General features: G+C 42.8%; 2 protein-coding genes and 1 pseudogene across 2 annotated transcripts in view; 2 read left to right on the top strand and 1 right to left on the bottom strand.

Moving 5' to 3' along the window:
• PLA2G10 (phospholipase A2 group X) overlaps positions 1–17,979 on the top strand; it is a 40,728-nt gene that overhangs the window by 9,824 nt on the left and 12,925 nt on the right. Inside the window, exons 3-4 of the mRNA XM_061209860.1 lie at positions 15,090–15,140; positions 17,453–17,520. Coding sequence (XP_061065843.1) covers positions 15,090–15,140; positions 17,453–17,520 — 119 coding nt within the window. The remainder of the gene's footprint in view (positions 1–15,089; positions 15,141–17,452; positions 17,521–17,979) is intronic.
• LOC133103398 (small ubiquitin-related modifier 2-like) lies at positions 4,943–5,454 on the bottom strand. Its single transcript, XM_061208791.1, has one exon. The coding sequence runs from the start codon at positions 5,452–5,454 to the stop codon at positions 5,035–5,037; it is 420 nt and encodes a 139-aa protein (XP_061064774.1). The 3' UTR covers positions 4,943–5,034.
• LOC133103922 (vacuolar-sorting protein SNF8-like) lies at positions 5,933–6,426 on the top strand (annotated as a pseudogene).

The raw sequence follows: 17,979 nt of genomic DNA, 5'->3' as shown, positions 1-17,979 counted from the left end.
ACATATATATATTCATTTTCAGATTCTTTTCCATTATAGGTTATTAGAAGATATCGAGTATAGTTCCCTGTGCTATACAGTAGGACCCTGTTGGTTTGAATTTTCTCTAAATACAAACATGTCATAAGGTTTCAGTGTTAGCAGGTATTTGTTGTTAAACAATCAGGTAGGCAGCCGAGATAGCATGGTTATTTAGTAAATTCAGTGCAAGGAAAAGGCTCCTTGGGGCCGTATTTACACACCAGGCCATGAGGATTTGACAGAACAGAGGAGCTCCATCCCCTTGGGCAAGTTACCTCTGTAACCTCAGTTTCTTCACTAGTAACAATACCCACCTCATTTGGCATTTGAGAGCATTAAATTAGCAGGCCTAGGAGAGTACCTGGCATAACAGCTAATGTCTATTAACTTGTTTCAGGCCTGTCTCCCATAGAGCCAGAATTTGCAGCCAGCTGAGTGGAGAGGTGAAATCTGTCCTTATCTACCATTTTTCTGAACAAGTCAGATTCTTCACTGAGGCACGGGTGCCAGGGAAGGAGTTGGAGGCCTCATCTGACAACTTTCAGGTGGACTTATTCTAAAGCCGAAGTACATGCAAGTACGAGAATGGAAACAACTCAGAGGGCTAATCTTTTCAGTATCAAGCCTAGAACTTTTGAGATTTGATTTCTGACCCCCAAGTTACAGGTCTTCAGCCCCTGTGGTTCAGTGGAAAGGTGCAGAAATGGAAACTCTAGGCTGTCTCTGGTAGACACCCCCTTTGTAGTATGTGCTACCTATCTTTTCTCGTTTATGGGGTTCCCTGGTGGCACAGTGGTTAAGAATCTGCCTGCCAATGCAGGGGACACGGGTTCGAGCCCTGGTCTGGGAAGATCCCACATACCTTGGAGCCCGTGAGGCACAGCTACTGAGCCTGCGCGTCTAGAACCTGTGCTCCGCAACAAGAGAAGCCAAGACAATGAGAAGCCCACGCACCGTGATGAAGAGTGGCCCCCGCTCGCCGCAACTAGAGAAAGCCCTCGCACAGAAACGAAAACCCAACACAGCCAAAAATAAATAAATAAATTTATATAAATAAATAAATAAATAAATAGACGTTAAGTAGAAGCTTTAATCTTTTCTCCCACACCCCAGTGGATTTTCTTGTTTATTCCCTATGGTTCATGCACCTCTCTATGAAGACCCTAGATGATGTCTTGCCCCCTCCATTTCAGCTCTGACCTGCAAAATGGGTGAGAGGGAAAACCTTACATCCTTTATGAGAGTGGAGTTTTAAACTGAAGTAGAATTTTTAAAAAAGACTTCATTTTTAAAAAGCAGTTTTAGGTTTATAACAAAATCGAGAGGAAGGTACAGAGATTTCCCATATACCTCCTGCCCTTGCACATGGATAGCCTCCCCATTATTAACATCGCCTACCAGAATGATACTTTTTTTTTTCTTTTGGCCGCATCACACAGCATGTGGGATCTTAGTTCCCCAACCCGATCCCCAGGGATCAAACCCGGGCCCCCGCAGTGAAAACGCCCGAGTCCTGACAATTGGACCACCAGGGAATTCCCGAATGGTCCTTTTTTTTTTTAACCAAAGATGGACTTACATTGATACGTCATAATCATTCAAAGTCCATAGTTTACCTTAGGGTTCACTGTTGGTGTTGTACATTCTATGGGTTTGGACAAAAGTATGACAACATATATCCATCATTATAATACCTGTAAAAAACAAAATTCAACCGAGTAAATTTAAAGATCTAATTGGCTCTGTTTTAACTTATTGTATAGAGTATTTTCACTGCCCTAAAAGTCCTCCATGCTCTGCTTATTCATCTCCCCCCAGCCCCTGCAACCGTGGATCATTTTGTTGTTTCCATAGCTTTGCCTTTTTCAGAATATCATATAGTTGGAATCATATGGTATGTAGCCTTTTCAGATTGGCTTCTTTCACTTAGTAGTATGCACTATGGTTCTTCCATGTCTTTCCATGGCTTGATAGCTCGTTTCATTTTAGCACTGAGTAATATTCCATTGTTTGGATGTACCACAGTTTATCAGTTTACCTACTGGAAGACATCTTGGTTGCCTCCAAGTTTTGGCAGTTATGGTTAAAGCTGCTAAAAACATCATGTGCAAGTTTTTTTGTGCACAGAAACTTTCATCTCCTTTGAGTAAATACCAAGGGGCATAATTGCTGGATCTTATTGTAAGAGTATGTTTAGTTTGGTAAGAAATTGCTGAACTGTCTTCCTAAGAGGCTGTACCATTTTGCATTCCTGCTAGCAATGTATGAGAATTCCTGTTGCTGCACATCCTTGGCAGCATTTGGTGTTGTCAGTGTTCTGGATTTTGGCCATTCTAATAGGTGTGTAATAGTACTGCATTGTTGTATTAATTTGCATTTCCCTGATGACATATAATATGGTGCATCTTTTCACATGCTTCTTTGCCATCTGTATGTCTTCTTTGGTGAGGTGTTTGTTAAGCTTTTTGGGCTGTTTTTTAATTGGACTGTTTGTTTTCTTATTTTTGAGTTATGAGTTCTTCATAAATTTTGGATAGCAGTCCTTTATTAGATGTGCCTTTGCAAATATTTTCTCCCACTCTGCAGCTTATTTCTTCATTTTCTTGACAGTGTCTTTCACATAGCAGAAGTTTTAAATTTTAATGAAGTCCAGTTTATCATTTATTTAATTCATGGGTCATGCCGTATCTAAAAATTCATCACCATACTCAAGGTCATCTAGATTTTCTATGTTATATTCTAGGATTTTATAGTGTTAAATTTTGCAATTAGGTCTCTGATTCATTTCAGTTAATTTCTGTGAAGGTGTAAAGTCTGTGTCTAGATTATTATTTTTTTTGCATATGGATGTCCAGTTGTTCCAGCGTCACTTGTTGAAAAGACTGCCTTTGTTCCATTGTATTGACTTTGCTCTTTTGTCAAAGATCAGTTAACTATAGTTGTGTATAATTGGGTCTATTTCTGGGGTCTCTATTTTGTTGCATTGATCTATTTGTCTATTCTTTTGCCAATGCCACAGTATTTTGACTACTGTAGGTTTATAGTAAGTCTTTTTTTTTTTTAATGTTGTCCAATTTTTCTTTCTTTTTTTCTTTCTTTTCTCTCTCATTTTTAAAATTTATTTATTTATTTATTTTTGGCTGCATTGGGTCTTTGTTGCTGTGTGCAGGCTTTCTCTAGTTGCGGTGAGTGGGGGCTACTCTTTGTTGTGGTGTGTGGGCTTCTAATTGCGGTGGCTTCTCTTGTTGTGGAACACAGGCTCTAGGCGTGTGGGCTTCAGTAGTTGTGGCACACCAGCTCAGTAGTTGTGGCACGCAGGCTCTAGAACATAGGCTCAGTAGTTGTGGCACACGGGCTTTGCTGCTCCATGGCATGTGGGATCTTCCCAGACCAGCGATCAAACCTGTGTCCCCTGCATTGGCAGGCGGATTCTTAACCACTGCACTACCAGGGAAGTCCCTTATAGTAAGTCTTGACATTGGGTAGGGTCACTTCTCTGACTTTGTTCTTCTCCTTCAATACTGTGTTGGCCATTCTGGGTCTTTTGCCTCTCCACATAAACTTTAGAACCACTTTGTCAATATCCACAAAATATTAACTTGCTGGGATTTTGACTGGGACTTCATTGAATTTATAGATAAAATTGGGAAGAACTGACATTGTGGCAATATTGAGTCTTCCTATCCATGAACATGGACTATCTCTCCATTTATTTAGTTCTACTTGGATTTTGTTAATCAATTTTTTAGTTTTCCTCATATATATCCTGTACATATTCTGTAAGATTTATACTAAGTATTTTATTTTGGGACTGCTAATGTAAATGGTATTGTTTTTCATTTCAAATTCTACTCGTTCATCACTGGTATACAGGAAAATGTTTAACTTTTGTATATTAACCTTGTATCCTGCAACCTTGCTATAATTGCTTATAGTTTCAGGATTTTCTACACAGTCATGTCATCTGTGAACAAAGACAGTTTTATTTCTTCCTTCCCAATCTGTATACCTTTTATTTCCTTTTCTTGTCTTATTGTATTAGTGTCTTAGTCTGTTTATCTTGCTATAACAAATTACCATAGACTGAGTGGATTATATACAACAGAAATATATTTCTCACAGTCCTGGAGGCTGGGAAGTCCAAGACCAAGGTGACAGCAGGTTTGGTATCTGGTGAGGCTCACTTCCTGCTTCATAGACAGCTGTCTTCTCACTATGTCCTCAGATGGAGGAAGTGGATGAAGGAGTTCTCTAGGGTCTCTTTTATAAGGGCACTAACCCCATTCATGAGGGCTCCACCTTCATGACCCAGTCATCCCCAAAGGCCCCACCTCCAAATACCATCACATTGCAGGTTAGATTTCAACATATGAATTTGGGGGGTTGGGAAGGAATGCAAACATTTATTTATTTATTTTTCATTTTAAACAAGAAGTTTATTTAAACAACAAGATGCTTGACTTGAAGGGAAAACTATCTAGGATTAATTTCTTTTAGAATAATTTATCCCTACTTAAAGACAGATTGCCCTACATGTAACAGCTATGTACAAAAAAGTTATAAAATTATCCTTGGTTTTACAGTGATAAATGAAAAACATTAAAATTCTCCAATCAAACAAGGTATGCAAGAATTTTTATGTTGTTCTTTTTTTGTTAAACAGTGAGAGCAAAATAACTTACTGGAATATAAAGATAAGAGCTGATGAGCATGCCACTAATGGAGAAAAGGGGGTATCTTCACAGAACCAGTATTTTTCCCCATTCCATCTCCATTTGATGTCGATCAAAACATACCATTGGCCATTTAGTTAAAAAAAAAAAGCAATATGCTTGTGCACATACACCAGTTACTTTATTTACAATAAAGGAATGGGGAAGGGGAAAATGAAAGAATACAGAAACTATACTGTAGTAGTCAGGATGTGGTGGAACCAAATTGCAGTTTTCTAATTGAGAATGTCTTCTTGGTCTGGAGGAACAGAATTCTGGAGTAAAGTAGCAGGTTCCCTTTTTAGTAGACACCTCCTGTCTGCTGCTGGAACACATCAATTGTATCTTCATCCTCCATTTCCAACTGTGCAGGCGTGTCTGTTACATTGATTGGCTGCCCGTCAAATCGGAATTTGATCTGCCTCATTGACAAACCCTGTCGTTCACAATAGGCTTTCATTAGTTTACCAAGTGGTGTATGCCTCTTAATCTTAAACTGCACCACAGAACCATCCTGCCCCGCCACCTTCAAATTAATATGATCGTTTTTCTCAGTCTTGACTCCTTCCTTGGGCTTTTCGTCGGCCACGGCGAGCGCCGGAGTCTCCTCAGCTGCCGCTTCACAAAAGAGGTACCAGGTCCGCACCGAACGAGCACACAGGCAGCACCAGAAGCGGCAGAAGAAGGAGGTGGCAGCGGTGGAGGAGGGGAATGCAAACATTTAGTCAAAGCAATTAGCTAGGACTTCCAGTATGATATTTAAAAAAGGAGTGGTGAGAGGTGACATTTTTGCCTTGTTCCTGATCTTAGCAGGAAAGCTTCTAGTTTCTCACCGTTAAGTATGGTGTTAGTTGTAGACTTTTTGTAGATGCTCTTTATCAAGATGAGGAAATTTCCACTATTCCCAGTTTGCTGTAGTCACGTTATTTTAATATTTATATACCATTACCATTAACAAAAGCCCTCTGAACACAGTTTAGGATTGCTTGGTGTAGGTGTTTGCCTTTAGGATGTACAGCCAAAATATCATGTTTTAAAGTCTCTTGAAATAATTCCTCTCCTTGTGGTTATTTACCAACTACCTATATAGGTAATTTTTTGTTTCAGCTTGTTTTTTATTTTTAGGGATAGTGTTCTTTTGATTTATTTCCAAATTATGTAAAATTTTACATGAATCCTCAGTCAAAACTAGGCATGGGATGCTAGGCATGGGAGACTTCTATTACAAGCTGGGTGTCCAGATTATCGACATGTGCCTGGCCCTGAAGCATCAGAATGGAGGTCTGATAACTCTGGAGGAACTACATCAACAGGTGTTAAAAGGAAGGGGCAAATTCGCCCAGGATGTCAGCCAAGACAACCTGATATGGGCCATGAAGAAACTAAAGGCACTTGGCACTGGCCTCGGCATCATCCCTGTGGGCGACACTTTCAGTCTGTTCCAGCTGAGCTCAATATGGATCACATTGTGGTGCTGCAGAAAAATGGCTACGTGATTGTCAGTGATATCAAAGCCAGTCTTAAATGGGAGATGGAGCAAGCGCAGCAAGGGCTGGAACACCTGCTGAAGGAAGGGCTGGCTTGGCTGGACCTGCAGGCCCCAGGGGAGGCCCACTACTGGCTGCCAGCTCTCTTCACTGACCTCTACTCCCAAGGGATTATAGCTGAGGAGGCCAGAGAAGCTGTCCCCTGATTGGGAATGTGGAAGGGGGCACAGCAGCAGGCAGGGAGAAGAAGGAGGAGCTGGTGGTGAATAAAACCTAGACTTTGTTTTGAAAAAGAACCAAAAAAAGAAAGAAAATATTTTAAAATAGACATACCTAAAATGTAATTATTCCTAAAGAGTTCATCTAAAAACTCTTATCTCATTTACCTCTATTTCATCACTTATGACAATATCATCATACCGAGTTGATTTTTCTTCTCTTTTTTTAAAAAATTGAAGTATAGTTGATTTACAATGTTGTGTTAGTTTCTGGTGTACAGAAAAGTGATTCAGAGATATATATATATATATATATGACTTTTCAGATTCTTTTCCATTATAGCTTACTACAAAATATTGAATATAGTTCCCTGTGCTATACAGTAGGACCTTGTTTCTCTATTTTATATATAGTAGTTTGTATCTGCTAATCCCAAACTCCTAATTTATCCCTTCCCACCCCTTTTCCCTTTGGTTACCTTAAGTTTGTTTTCTATGTCTGTGAGTCTGTTTCTGTTTTGTAAATAAGTTCATTTGTATCTTTTTTTTAGATTCCACATATAAGTGATATCATATGATATTTATCTTTCTCTGTCTGAGTTACTTCACTTAGTATGATAATCTCTAGGTCCATCCATGTTGCTGCAAATGGCATTATTTCATTCTGTTTTATGGCTGAGTAATATTCTATTGTGTATATATATACCACATCTTCTTTATCCATTCATCAGTTGATGGACATTTAGGTTGCTCCCATGTCTTGGCTATTGTAAGCTGTGCTGCCATGAAAATTGAGGTGCATGTATCTTTTTGAATTAGTTTTCTCCAGATATATACCCAGGAGTGGGATTGCTGGGTCATATGGTAGCTCTATTTATACTTTTTTAAGGAACCTCCATACTGTTTTCCATAGTGGCTGTACCAATTTACATTGTCACCCTCAGTGTAGGAGGGTTCCCTTTTCTCCACACCCTCTCCAGCATTTATTATCTGTAGACTTTTTGATGATGGCCATTCTGACTGGTGTGAGGTGATACCTCATTGAAGTTTTGATTTGCATTTCTCTAATAATTAGCAATGTTGTACATCTTTTCATGTGCCTGTTGACCATCTGTATGTCTTCTTTGGAGAAATGTCTATTTAGGTATTCTGCCTATTTTTTAATTGGGTTGTTTATTTTTTTGCTGTTGTTGAGTTATATGAGCTGTTTATGTGGTTTGGATATTAAGCCCTTGTCAGTTGCATCATTTGCAAATATTTTCTCCCAGTCTGTAGGTAGTCTTTTCATTTTGCCACATTAATTTTTATTGTCAACCAATTTTGCAACAGAATAATAAGATTTTATTTGACTTCTAGTAACCCTAGGTACAAGAAAAGTATTATACTTAATGCTGATGACTCTAAAGACATGTCTATATTAATTAACTCAATAAGCTTTAACTAACTTTAATACCAGATATTAATTTAATACTGAACATTTCCCAGGTCACATGAACCTGAAGTTCATTCCGGTTAGTTTGTTTTATATTTCTGAGAATTTATTTAAGTGCTTAATTTCCTTTAAGTCAGTTAAATAGAGCTCATTTAGAAATTAATTTTGGTAAGACCATCCAAACATAAAGACATATTTATAATGCACACATAGATAGATAAAGCCAAAGATCTCATAGCTTCATTTTAAAACTTAGTTATGAATCAGGTATTATAATATAAAACTCAATAGTTTATAAATAACAGTTGGAATAGGTTAAATTCCCCCTCAGTCTCAGGAATTGGAGGTGGTCTAGATAAGACTAAGATGAGTTCCTGAGAGCCCTAATAGACCATTTACATCTCGGAGGCACAGGGAGAGAAAAGCAAGTTCCTCCTAGAAGTCTTGTTTCTTTAGGGTCAGAATTCTGAAGAGATGTTTCAACAAGCTGGAAAAATCAGTTTTGGATTGTCAAATGAACCTCACCTTGGGCATTTTTCTCCAGTCTAAAAAATATTGTGGCAATGTGATGTTACAAAAAATTATCTTTGGGGCTTTAGTCTTGGAACCAGAACTAAAGGTTGTCCAATTTTATAGGAACCATCCTAAAGGGATATTTTTAGGAAATGAACACTTCTTCCCCATGCTTGTCAAATAGAATAGTGCACCTTCTTTAACACAAGTAAACACTCACACACACACACACACACGCATGCACAAGATAAAACCAAACCAATTCCAAAAGGCTCACTCTTATACAATAGCATAAAAGCTTATACGTAAGGAATTTCATCTCTTTTTCCTTCCCTTTTACAAAACAGTTCTAGTTGACAGATGGTGTTGTAATTTAGAGAGCCATTAAGGGCCATTGTTCTCCAGATTTTAAGGAGTACTGAGGTTAAGTAGTGTTACAATAAAATACCATTTTTTTCATTTTCATAAGTAAAAATTTCCCATTTCTGCAAAATACACTCTAGGGGACTGCAAGATGGAACAGAAAAAAACTCTGGTTACCCAACTATTATTTGTTCAAGGCTGGTGTTGTCAAATATCAGGCAAACAAACAGACCAATGCAAAGTAGTTTATCAGGGTCACAGGTCCCTAATACAAAAGGGAAAATCCCGACCAATGCCTCGCCAAAGATGAAGCCAAATGCGATAGGGAAGAATACCCTGATGTTGTCACACAGAAGCTCCACTACTTACCAGAGACGTCTCAATCAGCCAATGCCTTGTTTCTTTCACCACAAAATCAAAAGTGCTGTGGGCCAATGACACCCTGTTAGCGGCAAACACTCGGGGCAGGTCCTGAGACAAGGGTGCTCAGGCAACTGCTGGGCAGGATCCCAAGAGCCACCACTGGCCAGGGGTTGATGTGCCATGGGCGAGATGCCTTCATGGTCACCAAAACTGTTACCGAACCGAACTTGGTCCACTTGCCCAACAAGCAGCAAAGCCAGTCTACTGACACGGGGATGTGAAGGAAAGTGCACTGTTAATTGCAGGGTGCCAAGCAAGGGAATGGGCAACAAGCTTCAGATCCACTCTAATTTGGTCTTTGAGTTAGGTTTTTTTTAAGGGGAAGAACAAAGAGGCTGGGATTAATCACTGTCTTATAATGTTTCTGTGACATTTCTTACTCATTTTTTGGAAGTCAGGATATCTCTGGTTTACAATTCTTTGGCCAGATGGTTCATGGCTCTGGGGTCTGTGAGCTCATCTGGCCCTGGAGAAACAACATTAATGATGACATCTATGAGAGCAATTTTAGTCATTAACCATGTTATTGACAACAGCAATTTTAGTCATCTGACTCTGGTTGATTAGTGTTCAGTTAGCACAGGATTGAGGGCAGAGGGGACAAGAAAGGGATTAAAGTTTTGGATAGAGAGATTAATCATAAACTCAGTAAAGAAACTTGGTTTCAGGGGGACTCAGTTTCATCTTTCCATTGTTACTCTTATATATAGAAAAATTCATATGTAGATGTATTTATAGCCTTTCCCCTTAAACAAAACAGGTCCTACTATACATACTCTTTTACACCTTGCTTTTTTTCACTTGACAGTATATCCTGGTGATCACTCATAGCTATATGCAGAGTTCTTTCCCGTTAAAACTGTACTGCTTCTTACAGTATTTGTCTTTCTCTGTCTGGCGTATTTCACTTAGCATAATACTCTCCAATGCCATCCATGTTGCTGCAAATGGCAAAACTTCATTCCATTGTATATATAGGGCTGAGCACTATTCCGTTGTATATATACCACATCTTCTTTTTCCATTCATCTGTGATGGACACTTAGGTTGCCTCCATATCTTGGCAATTGTAAATAATGCTGCTATGAACATTGGGGTGCATGTATCTTTTTGAATTAATGTTTTTGTTTTTGTTTGATTTTTTGATATATACCCAGGAGTGGAAATTCTGGGTCATATGGTAGTTCTATTTTTAGTTTTTTGAGAAACCTCCACACTGTTTTCCATAGTGACTGCCCCAATTTACATCCCCACCAACAGTGAATGAGGGTTCCCTTTTCTCCACATCCTCACCAACATTTGTTATTTGTGTTCTATTTGATGATAGCCATTCTGACAGGTGTGAGGTGATATCTCATTGCAGTTTTGATTTGCATTCCCTGATGATTAGCAATGTTGAGAATATTTTCATGTGCCTGTTGGCCATCTGCATTTCCTCTTGGGAAACATGTCTATCCATTTCTTCTGCCTATTTTAAAATCAGGTTGTTTGTTTTTTGATGTTGAGTTGTATGAGCTGTTTACATATGTTGAATATTAGCCCCTTATTGGTCATATAATTTGCAAATATTTTCTCCCATTCAGTATGTTGTCATTTTGTTTTGTTGATGATTTCCTTTGCTGTGCAAAAGCTTTTAAGTTTAATTAGGTCCCATTTGCTTATTTTTGGTTTTATTTCCTTATTGCTCCTTATTGCTTTAGGAGACAAATCCAAAAGAATATTGCTACGATTTATGTCAAAGAGTGTTCTGCCTGTGTTTTCCCCTAGGAGGTTTATGGTTTTCAGTTTTAATTTAGGTATTTAATCCATTTTGAGTTTATTTTTGTATATGGTCTTAGAGAATGCTCTAATTTCATTCCTTTACAGGTATCTGTACAGTTTTCCAGAGCACCATTTATTAAAGAGACTGTCTTTTCTCCATTGCATATTCTTGCCTCCTTTGTTGTAGATTAATTGACCATGAATGCATGGGTTTATTTCTGGGCTCTCTATTCTGTTCCATTGATCTATGTGTCTGTTTTTGTGCCAGTACCATACTGTTTTGATTACTGTAGCTTTGAAGCATAGTCTGAAGTCAGGGAGCATAATTCCTTCAGCTCTGTTCTTGTTTCTCAAGATTGTTTTGGCTATTCAGGATCTGTATGATATCGCTTATATGTGGAATCTAAAAAATACAACAAACTAGTGAATATAACAAAAAAGAAACAGACTCACAGATATGGAGAACAAACTGGTGGTTACCAGTGGGGAGAGGGAAGGGGGGAGGGGCAATATAGGGATAGGGGATTAAGAGGTACAAACTATTATGTATAAAATAATCTACAAGTATATATTGTACAATATGGAGACTATAGCCAATATTTTATAATAACTATAAATAAAGTATAACCTTTAAAAATTGTGAATCACTATATTATACACCTGTAACTTACATAATATTGTATATTAACTCTACTTCAATTAAGAAACTGTACTGTTTCTGATGCAAACTTATTAAAATTGTAAGGTTGTACCCGATTTATTCCCCTCTTGATAGGCATTTATGTTTTTTCCATTACTTTGCTGTTATAAAACTGTTAAAATGAATAGCCTTGAGCATATGCCATTTCATTTTTTTGCCAGTATATTTTTGTGATAGATTCTTAGAATGGGATTCCTGAATCAAGAGGTAAATGCATATTTTTTTACTCTGTACTCATTAAACAACAGCTCCCCTCTTCTTCCCTGCAGCCCCTGGTAACCACAGGGATACAAAGTTTTTTCAAAAACTGCAAAACAGAAACCCAAAACAGATGGGTATCTTTATCCTTATATCTGTGTCTCTGAGTTTTCAGAATAATATCAAGATAATTTTTCAATAGACAAGCTTTCTTGAATTACAGTTTATTAATCTGATTTTGTTTTAATTTTAATTTTTTTCTCTGAATCACAAGAGTTTAGGTTCTCATAGAAATTTGGAAAATAAAGATACAAGATAAAAATAAGAATCGTGCAATTCCACCAACAGAAGATAACCAGTAACCATTTCAATATGCTTCATTCATTTTCCAGATTTTTCTTCTTCGCTCTTCTGCTTGTTCCAGAGACAGCCCCATGTAAGCATGTGTAGTGGGTATATGCATATAGATATGTTTATATATGGCTCTCTCTCTGTTGTATGATCTGTAAGTATAAAGGCAGTATTATACTGTAAATTTCTGCTTTTTAAAGTATTTTAAAATGACCATTAAATATTCTTCAAAAATACTCTATATTAGAATGAATGCATATTCTACCATATGAAAATCTCATAATTTAACTACCTTTTAATTGTTGTATATTTAGGTTGTTTCTAGGTTTTTGCTCTTTGTTAAGGAACAACTTTGTGTATAAACCTTGTCTGAGGAGTTTATTTTCTTAGAGCTATTCCTAGAAATGGGTTGCTGGGTTAAAGGGTGTGCTGGTCTGTATCAGGATTCACTGCTCTATTATTTGTGGTCTCAAAAGCTGGAGCATGTGCATAGATTCACACGCTCCACTGTATGTATAGAGTTATTTTATCTTCTAATCATAGAAGAGCACCCACTTCAATCACCTAGAAGAAATCATTTTACTCACCAAACATTGTAGCAACCTTTTGTCATAGACCAGGATGAAAACTGAAGATGTAGTTAGACTGAGACCAACACTAGGACACAGTTAACTGATATGCTTAACTCACCCTTAGGAAGTGAGATGATTTGGCTCCATTCACATTGTGTCATTTCCCCTCATCTCTCAGCACATTCAACGGAGGCACCTCTGGACCAGACTTATAATTTAGGTTATTTTAAATATGTTAATTAAGGAGAGAGTAGGTCATTAGTATATTTGGTGATGGTCTCAATGCTCCAATTATTTAACATATTTGGGAACAAATTATTCTGCATAAATGAGCTTTGCAGATGGTTGAGGATAACCAGTTAAAGCAGTAGTTTGGGGTACAAAAGTTCCAATATTGAGAACAGATTTCCTGACTTCTTAATTATAATGGACCCACCAGTATAAATGAGTTTTCCTCCATGCATAGTGATTGGGAACTCCCTGAAAGCAAAAGTCTTTCTCCCTAAACCAGAAGAGGATCTCAGGCACAAAGCCTTGCAGAGGTGAGACAGACACAGCAGCATCTTCGCATTTGAAGGAGGGCAGTGTGAGGTATGGACTCTTCATCAACCAGATTAACACATTTTAAAAAAATGTATTTATTTTCGGCTGTTTTGGGTCTAAGTTGCTGCACACGGGCTTTCTCTAGCTGTGGCGAGTGGGGTCTACTCTCCGTTGCGGTGCGTGGGCTTCTCATTGTGGTGGCTTCTCTTGTTGTGGAGCACGGGCTCTAGGCACGTAGGCTTCAGTAGTTGTGGCATGCAGGCTCAGTAGTTGTGGCTTGCATCCTCTAGAGCACAGGCTCAGTAGTTGTGGCGCATGGGCTTAGTTGCTCCACGGCATGTGGGATCTTCCCGGACCAGGGATCGAACCCGTGTCCCCTGCATTGGCAGGAGGATTCTTAACCACTGTGCCACCAGGGAAGTCCCCGGATTAATACATTATTGACACTAAATTGCTTTTCTGATTCATAAAAAAAAAGTCTTTCTCCCTAGATTTATGTGGGATATTTTATCCCCTGTTGCCCACGGAGACCTTCAGAAGAAAGAAAATGGTTTTTACCCCATGTTTTGGAGAGTCTGAAACCCATAATCTGTTTGGACAAGCCTTAATTGGATACCTGTTTTGTGCCAGGCAAGCTAGTGCTGGGCGTTCAAGAGGAGAGACCTAGGTCTTGCCTTGAGGAGCTCACTCCCGTGGAGAGAGAGTAACCTCAGAGTGTGGCACACGGATGCCCTGATGCCGCAGGTTTTCATAGGAGGCAGACAGGGGTTTGGCACCATGTAGAAATGAATTTGAGTCTGGGTTCCCCTGCTTCTTGGTTCTTAGCTTCTCTGAGCCTCAGTTTCTTCCTGTGAAAATGGGGACACCAGGGGTCTGAGGTTGTGATAAGATCATGCGCCTGATGCCCTCAGCACACTGTAGCAGGTGAGATGTGACGTCACCTTAGGTGCCAGTATCTTTTTAGGAGGGCTTGGCAGTGGGGATGGGGAGGGATCTAGGGTTCCACTCTCAGAAGTAGTTATGACTAATTGGGTAGGGTAGCACCAGGGACAAAGGGGGACAGATGTGTGCCACGACTGTCATCTCTTTTTGATACTGAGCACCTACTGTGTACCTCTTCCCGGCCTCACAAGGTCCCTCAGAGGCCTTGTTGCCCTCGACCAGATGAAGGGCCTGAGGAGGGCAGGGAGTGGAGTGGGGGGCTTGCTCAGACGCAGCTGCAGCTTCACTCCCCTTTCCCACCACTGTTGGGCTGTGTTTTACCAGAACTCACTCTGTGACGTTGAGCAAGTCTTTGCCCCCCTCGGGAGAGCTGGTTTCAGGGGAATCAGGGACGCCAGGCTTCCCACATTTACAGTTTTAAAGAGCGTTCCAGTCCCTCCCCCTCCCCCAAGTCTCCTCCCGTCCGACGCCCAGGTGAGCTCTGGGAGCTGCCCGCAGGTAATGATAATACCAACAGAGTACCTCGCATTTACTCCGCGACCCGACCTGTGCTCAACTCCTTTCCTCCGTAATTCTCCGCAATCCCCAATCCGAGACATCCCGGGGCCGGATTCGCCCCCGCGGGCCCGGCCCCCTTTCGGTGATCAAGATGCAGAGGTCCCGACGGCCTCCCAGCACCGGCCCACGTGCCGCCCCTGGCGGCTCCGCCCGGCCCGCGAGAGAGTGAGACCGGGGGCGGGGCCGCGCGGGGCGTCGGGGAGAGGGTTCGGCCGGGCTCGGTGACTACACTGGCCCGCCAGACCGCCCCACTCCTGCCACCCTCCGATGGGTCCACTGCCTTTGTGCCCGCCAGTAGGGCTGTCGCTGCTGCTGCTACTGGGACCCGGACTCGGGCTCAGCTCAGGTGAGTGAGGGATGGGCCCCCTCCAAGGACCCAGGAGTTCCCGGGGCTCCTCCAGTCCTCCCCAGGGTGCCAGGAGCCCTGCCTCCCCAGCCCTCCCAGGGGACCCAGGAGCCCTACAGCCCCCAGCCCTCCTTTCTGTGGTCCGCCCATACGTTGCTTCCCAGCTTCCTGGGAGCCCTGTCCCCCACCTCCGTCCTCCCCTAGAGCCCCCTCCTTCACTGCTTCCAGGGACCCAGAACTAGCCCAGTGCTTACCCAGGGCCTCAGTGCCCTCCCCCAAAACCTCTCCACTCACTGGCACCCTCTCCAGTGACCAGACCTCCCCATCCACCTGGCCTGGTGTCCTGTGAACTGAGCCTTCACTCCGCCTGTCCCTGGGGTCTGCAGTAGGACCACCAGGGGGACACGAGAGGCTGAAAGGAGCAGGGGAAGAAGGGGCCCAGCCCTACCTGGGGTCGGGGAAGAACGCAGTGTCCCCTTCTCAACCACCCCTGGACGTCACCCTTGGCTAGGTCCCCTTGGCATATTACCCACAGGGACATATGCGGACGCCACAAGCACAGAGACACACAAGCACAGAACGCCCCCAGCCTCATCTGGGCTCTCAGGTGCTGGGCTCACGGACAGGCTCACACACAGACACAGGCAAAGACACCCCGAGGGAAACGCACACACCCACATACCCGCACTCAGGGATACCGAGACAGCCCATTATGGACACACATACAGAGAGAAGCACACACCCTCAGGCCCACAGGAAGCCTGGACAGCCTTGGCACTCCCAGCAGAGGCTGTTGTGGGCAGACACAGCAAACAGCCCCCAGAATGACCTGCCCCACCTAAGCTGGCACGGAGGGAGTGTTTGCCTTGGTTACAAATCGAGTGCTGGGCGTCCACCCATGCCTGGTTCTCCCTAGGGCTGAGTCCAGGACCCTGAGATGCCAGAGTGGGGGTCAGGTCAGGGTGGGGGGACCTCTGGGGACAGCTTTGGGGTGTGGGTTTGGAACTGGGGTCCTGTCAGATGTGCTTTTTTTTTTCTCAAGTTTTTATTCTATTTTATTTACTTTTGGCTGCGCCACGTGGCACGCGGGATCTTAGTTCCCTGACCAGGGATGGAACCCACGCCCCTGCAGTGGCAGCGCAGAGTCTTAACCACTGGACCACCAGGGAAGTCCCCAGATGTGCTTAGACTGGGAGTGTTCCATGGGGCTTGGTGGATCCAGGGGTCAAGGAAGGTTTTCTGAAAGCCCACTGCATGCCAGGGGATCCGGAGCTGCCTGCGGCAGAGATCTGTCCAGGCTGAAGGGTCACGCCCATGAGCAGACAGTGGCACAGCGTGACAAGGGCCCCTGTGGTCACATGGGGGTGAAGCAGATTCTAGAAGGAGGTGATGGGTGAGCTGGGTGAGGATGGGGTGAGGGCATTTGCAGCGTGGGGTGTATGTGACAGGCAGTTTAACAGAAGGAACAGGACATGATGAGTGGGGTCCATGAGGGGCACGTTGAGAGAGGGCGCTGGAGCGAGGGGAGGGTCAGCTCCTGCAGGGCCCCTGATCAGTGAGGACCCTGAGCTTTACCTGGAGGGGGACGGGAGCCTGGGGAGGTTTCAGGCAGAGGTGTGGGCAACTGGGAGCAGCGCTCAGGAAGTCCTGTGAGAGCGAGGACGGGTCATCCAGAGAGGAAGGCAAAGCTTTTAACTCTAAACTCGTTTTTACATTTTGTTTCTATTTAACTTATCTCCAGTCCCCTACACGAATATGCTCCTTTTCCCACTGAGAAAAAAACAAAATTGAGGGAATTCTCTGGTGGTCCAGTGGTTAGGACTCCGAGTTTCCACTGCTGGGGGCACCAGTTTTATCCTTGGTCGGGGAACCAAGATCCCGCAAGCCACGTGGCACAGCCAAAAAAAAAAAAAAAAAAAAATTGAATTTTGGTTTGGACTCTTCAAAAAAGTCAGCATGATAAATTCTTGTTCTAGATAAAAAGACATGATGATTAAAGGCAATGCAAAAATCTCCTCTGGATCCTCAGTCCTGGAGCAGTGGGCAGAGAGCGGGCTCCCAGGAATCAGGCCGGCCTGGGCACGAGTTTCTGCTCAGCAGCTCACCAGCTCTAAGACCTGGGATGGGTCCTTTTGCTTCTCGTAGCCTCAGTCTCCCCATCTGTAAATGGGAGAATAGCCACCCACGAGACAAGGAAGTTGACAACAGATGTCGCCTATAAATTGGGGAGCACAGTGCCCGGTGCAGGGCGAGGTCCCAGTGATAGCATCTCCTTACTGTGGCTCTGATTGTGTTTTTTGACTAAACGCCAGAGTGGACTCGTGGCCCTCACCAGAAGAAGGAGTGGCTCTGGGATTCTCTGATGCCCAGATCACAGCAGGTTTGGAGGCCCTTTACCCCGAGCAGTGGACCCCTTGATGCCCCTAAGCTCTGTCACCCTGGCAGGGCTCCCTCCCCTGCTACTATTGGGCAAGGAGGAAGGAGCACTGGATTGGGAGTCAGAAGCCCCCAGTCAGGTCAGGTTCTTGTGGGCTGTGTGACTTTAGGGTTGTTCCTTCCACCTGGGCCTCCTCTTTCTTCCATGTGAGATGCAGGGGTTCCAGTCGCACCAGCTATGTACTGCTATGTGTCACAGCCACATGGGGGATCCAGAAAAATGGCTGGGATGTGGCCACAGGGCCTCCCCGTGTGGGAGGAAGCTGTGCCGGGCAGTGAAAATAAGAGATGCAAAAAAAAAAAAAAGATGCAAAGGGCCCTGAGCCAGAGTCTGGAGGGCAGTGGTGGGGGCAGTGGAGACCCAGGGAGAGGGAAGCCCCCACAGAGGAGCCCGCCTTGATGG

Source organism: Eubalaena glacialis, chromosome 13, assembly GCF_028564815.1.
Source record: "Eubalaena glacialis isolate mEubGla1 chromosome 13, mEubGla1.1.hap2.+ XY, whole genome shotgun sequence".
Classification (NCBI taxonomy): domain Eukaryota; kingdom Metazoa; phylum Chordata; class Mammalia; order Artiodactyla; family Balaenidae; genus Eubalaena; species Eubalaena glacialis.
This window is presented reverse-complemented; position numbering and strand designations above follow the sequence as displayed.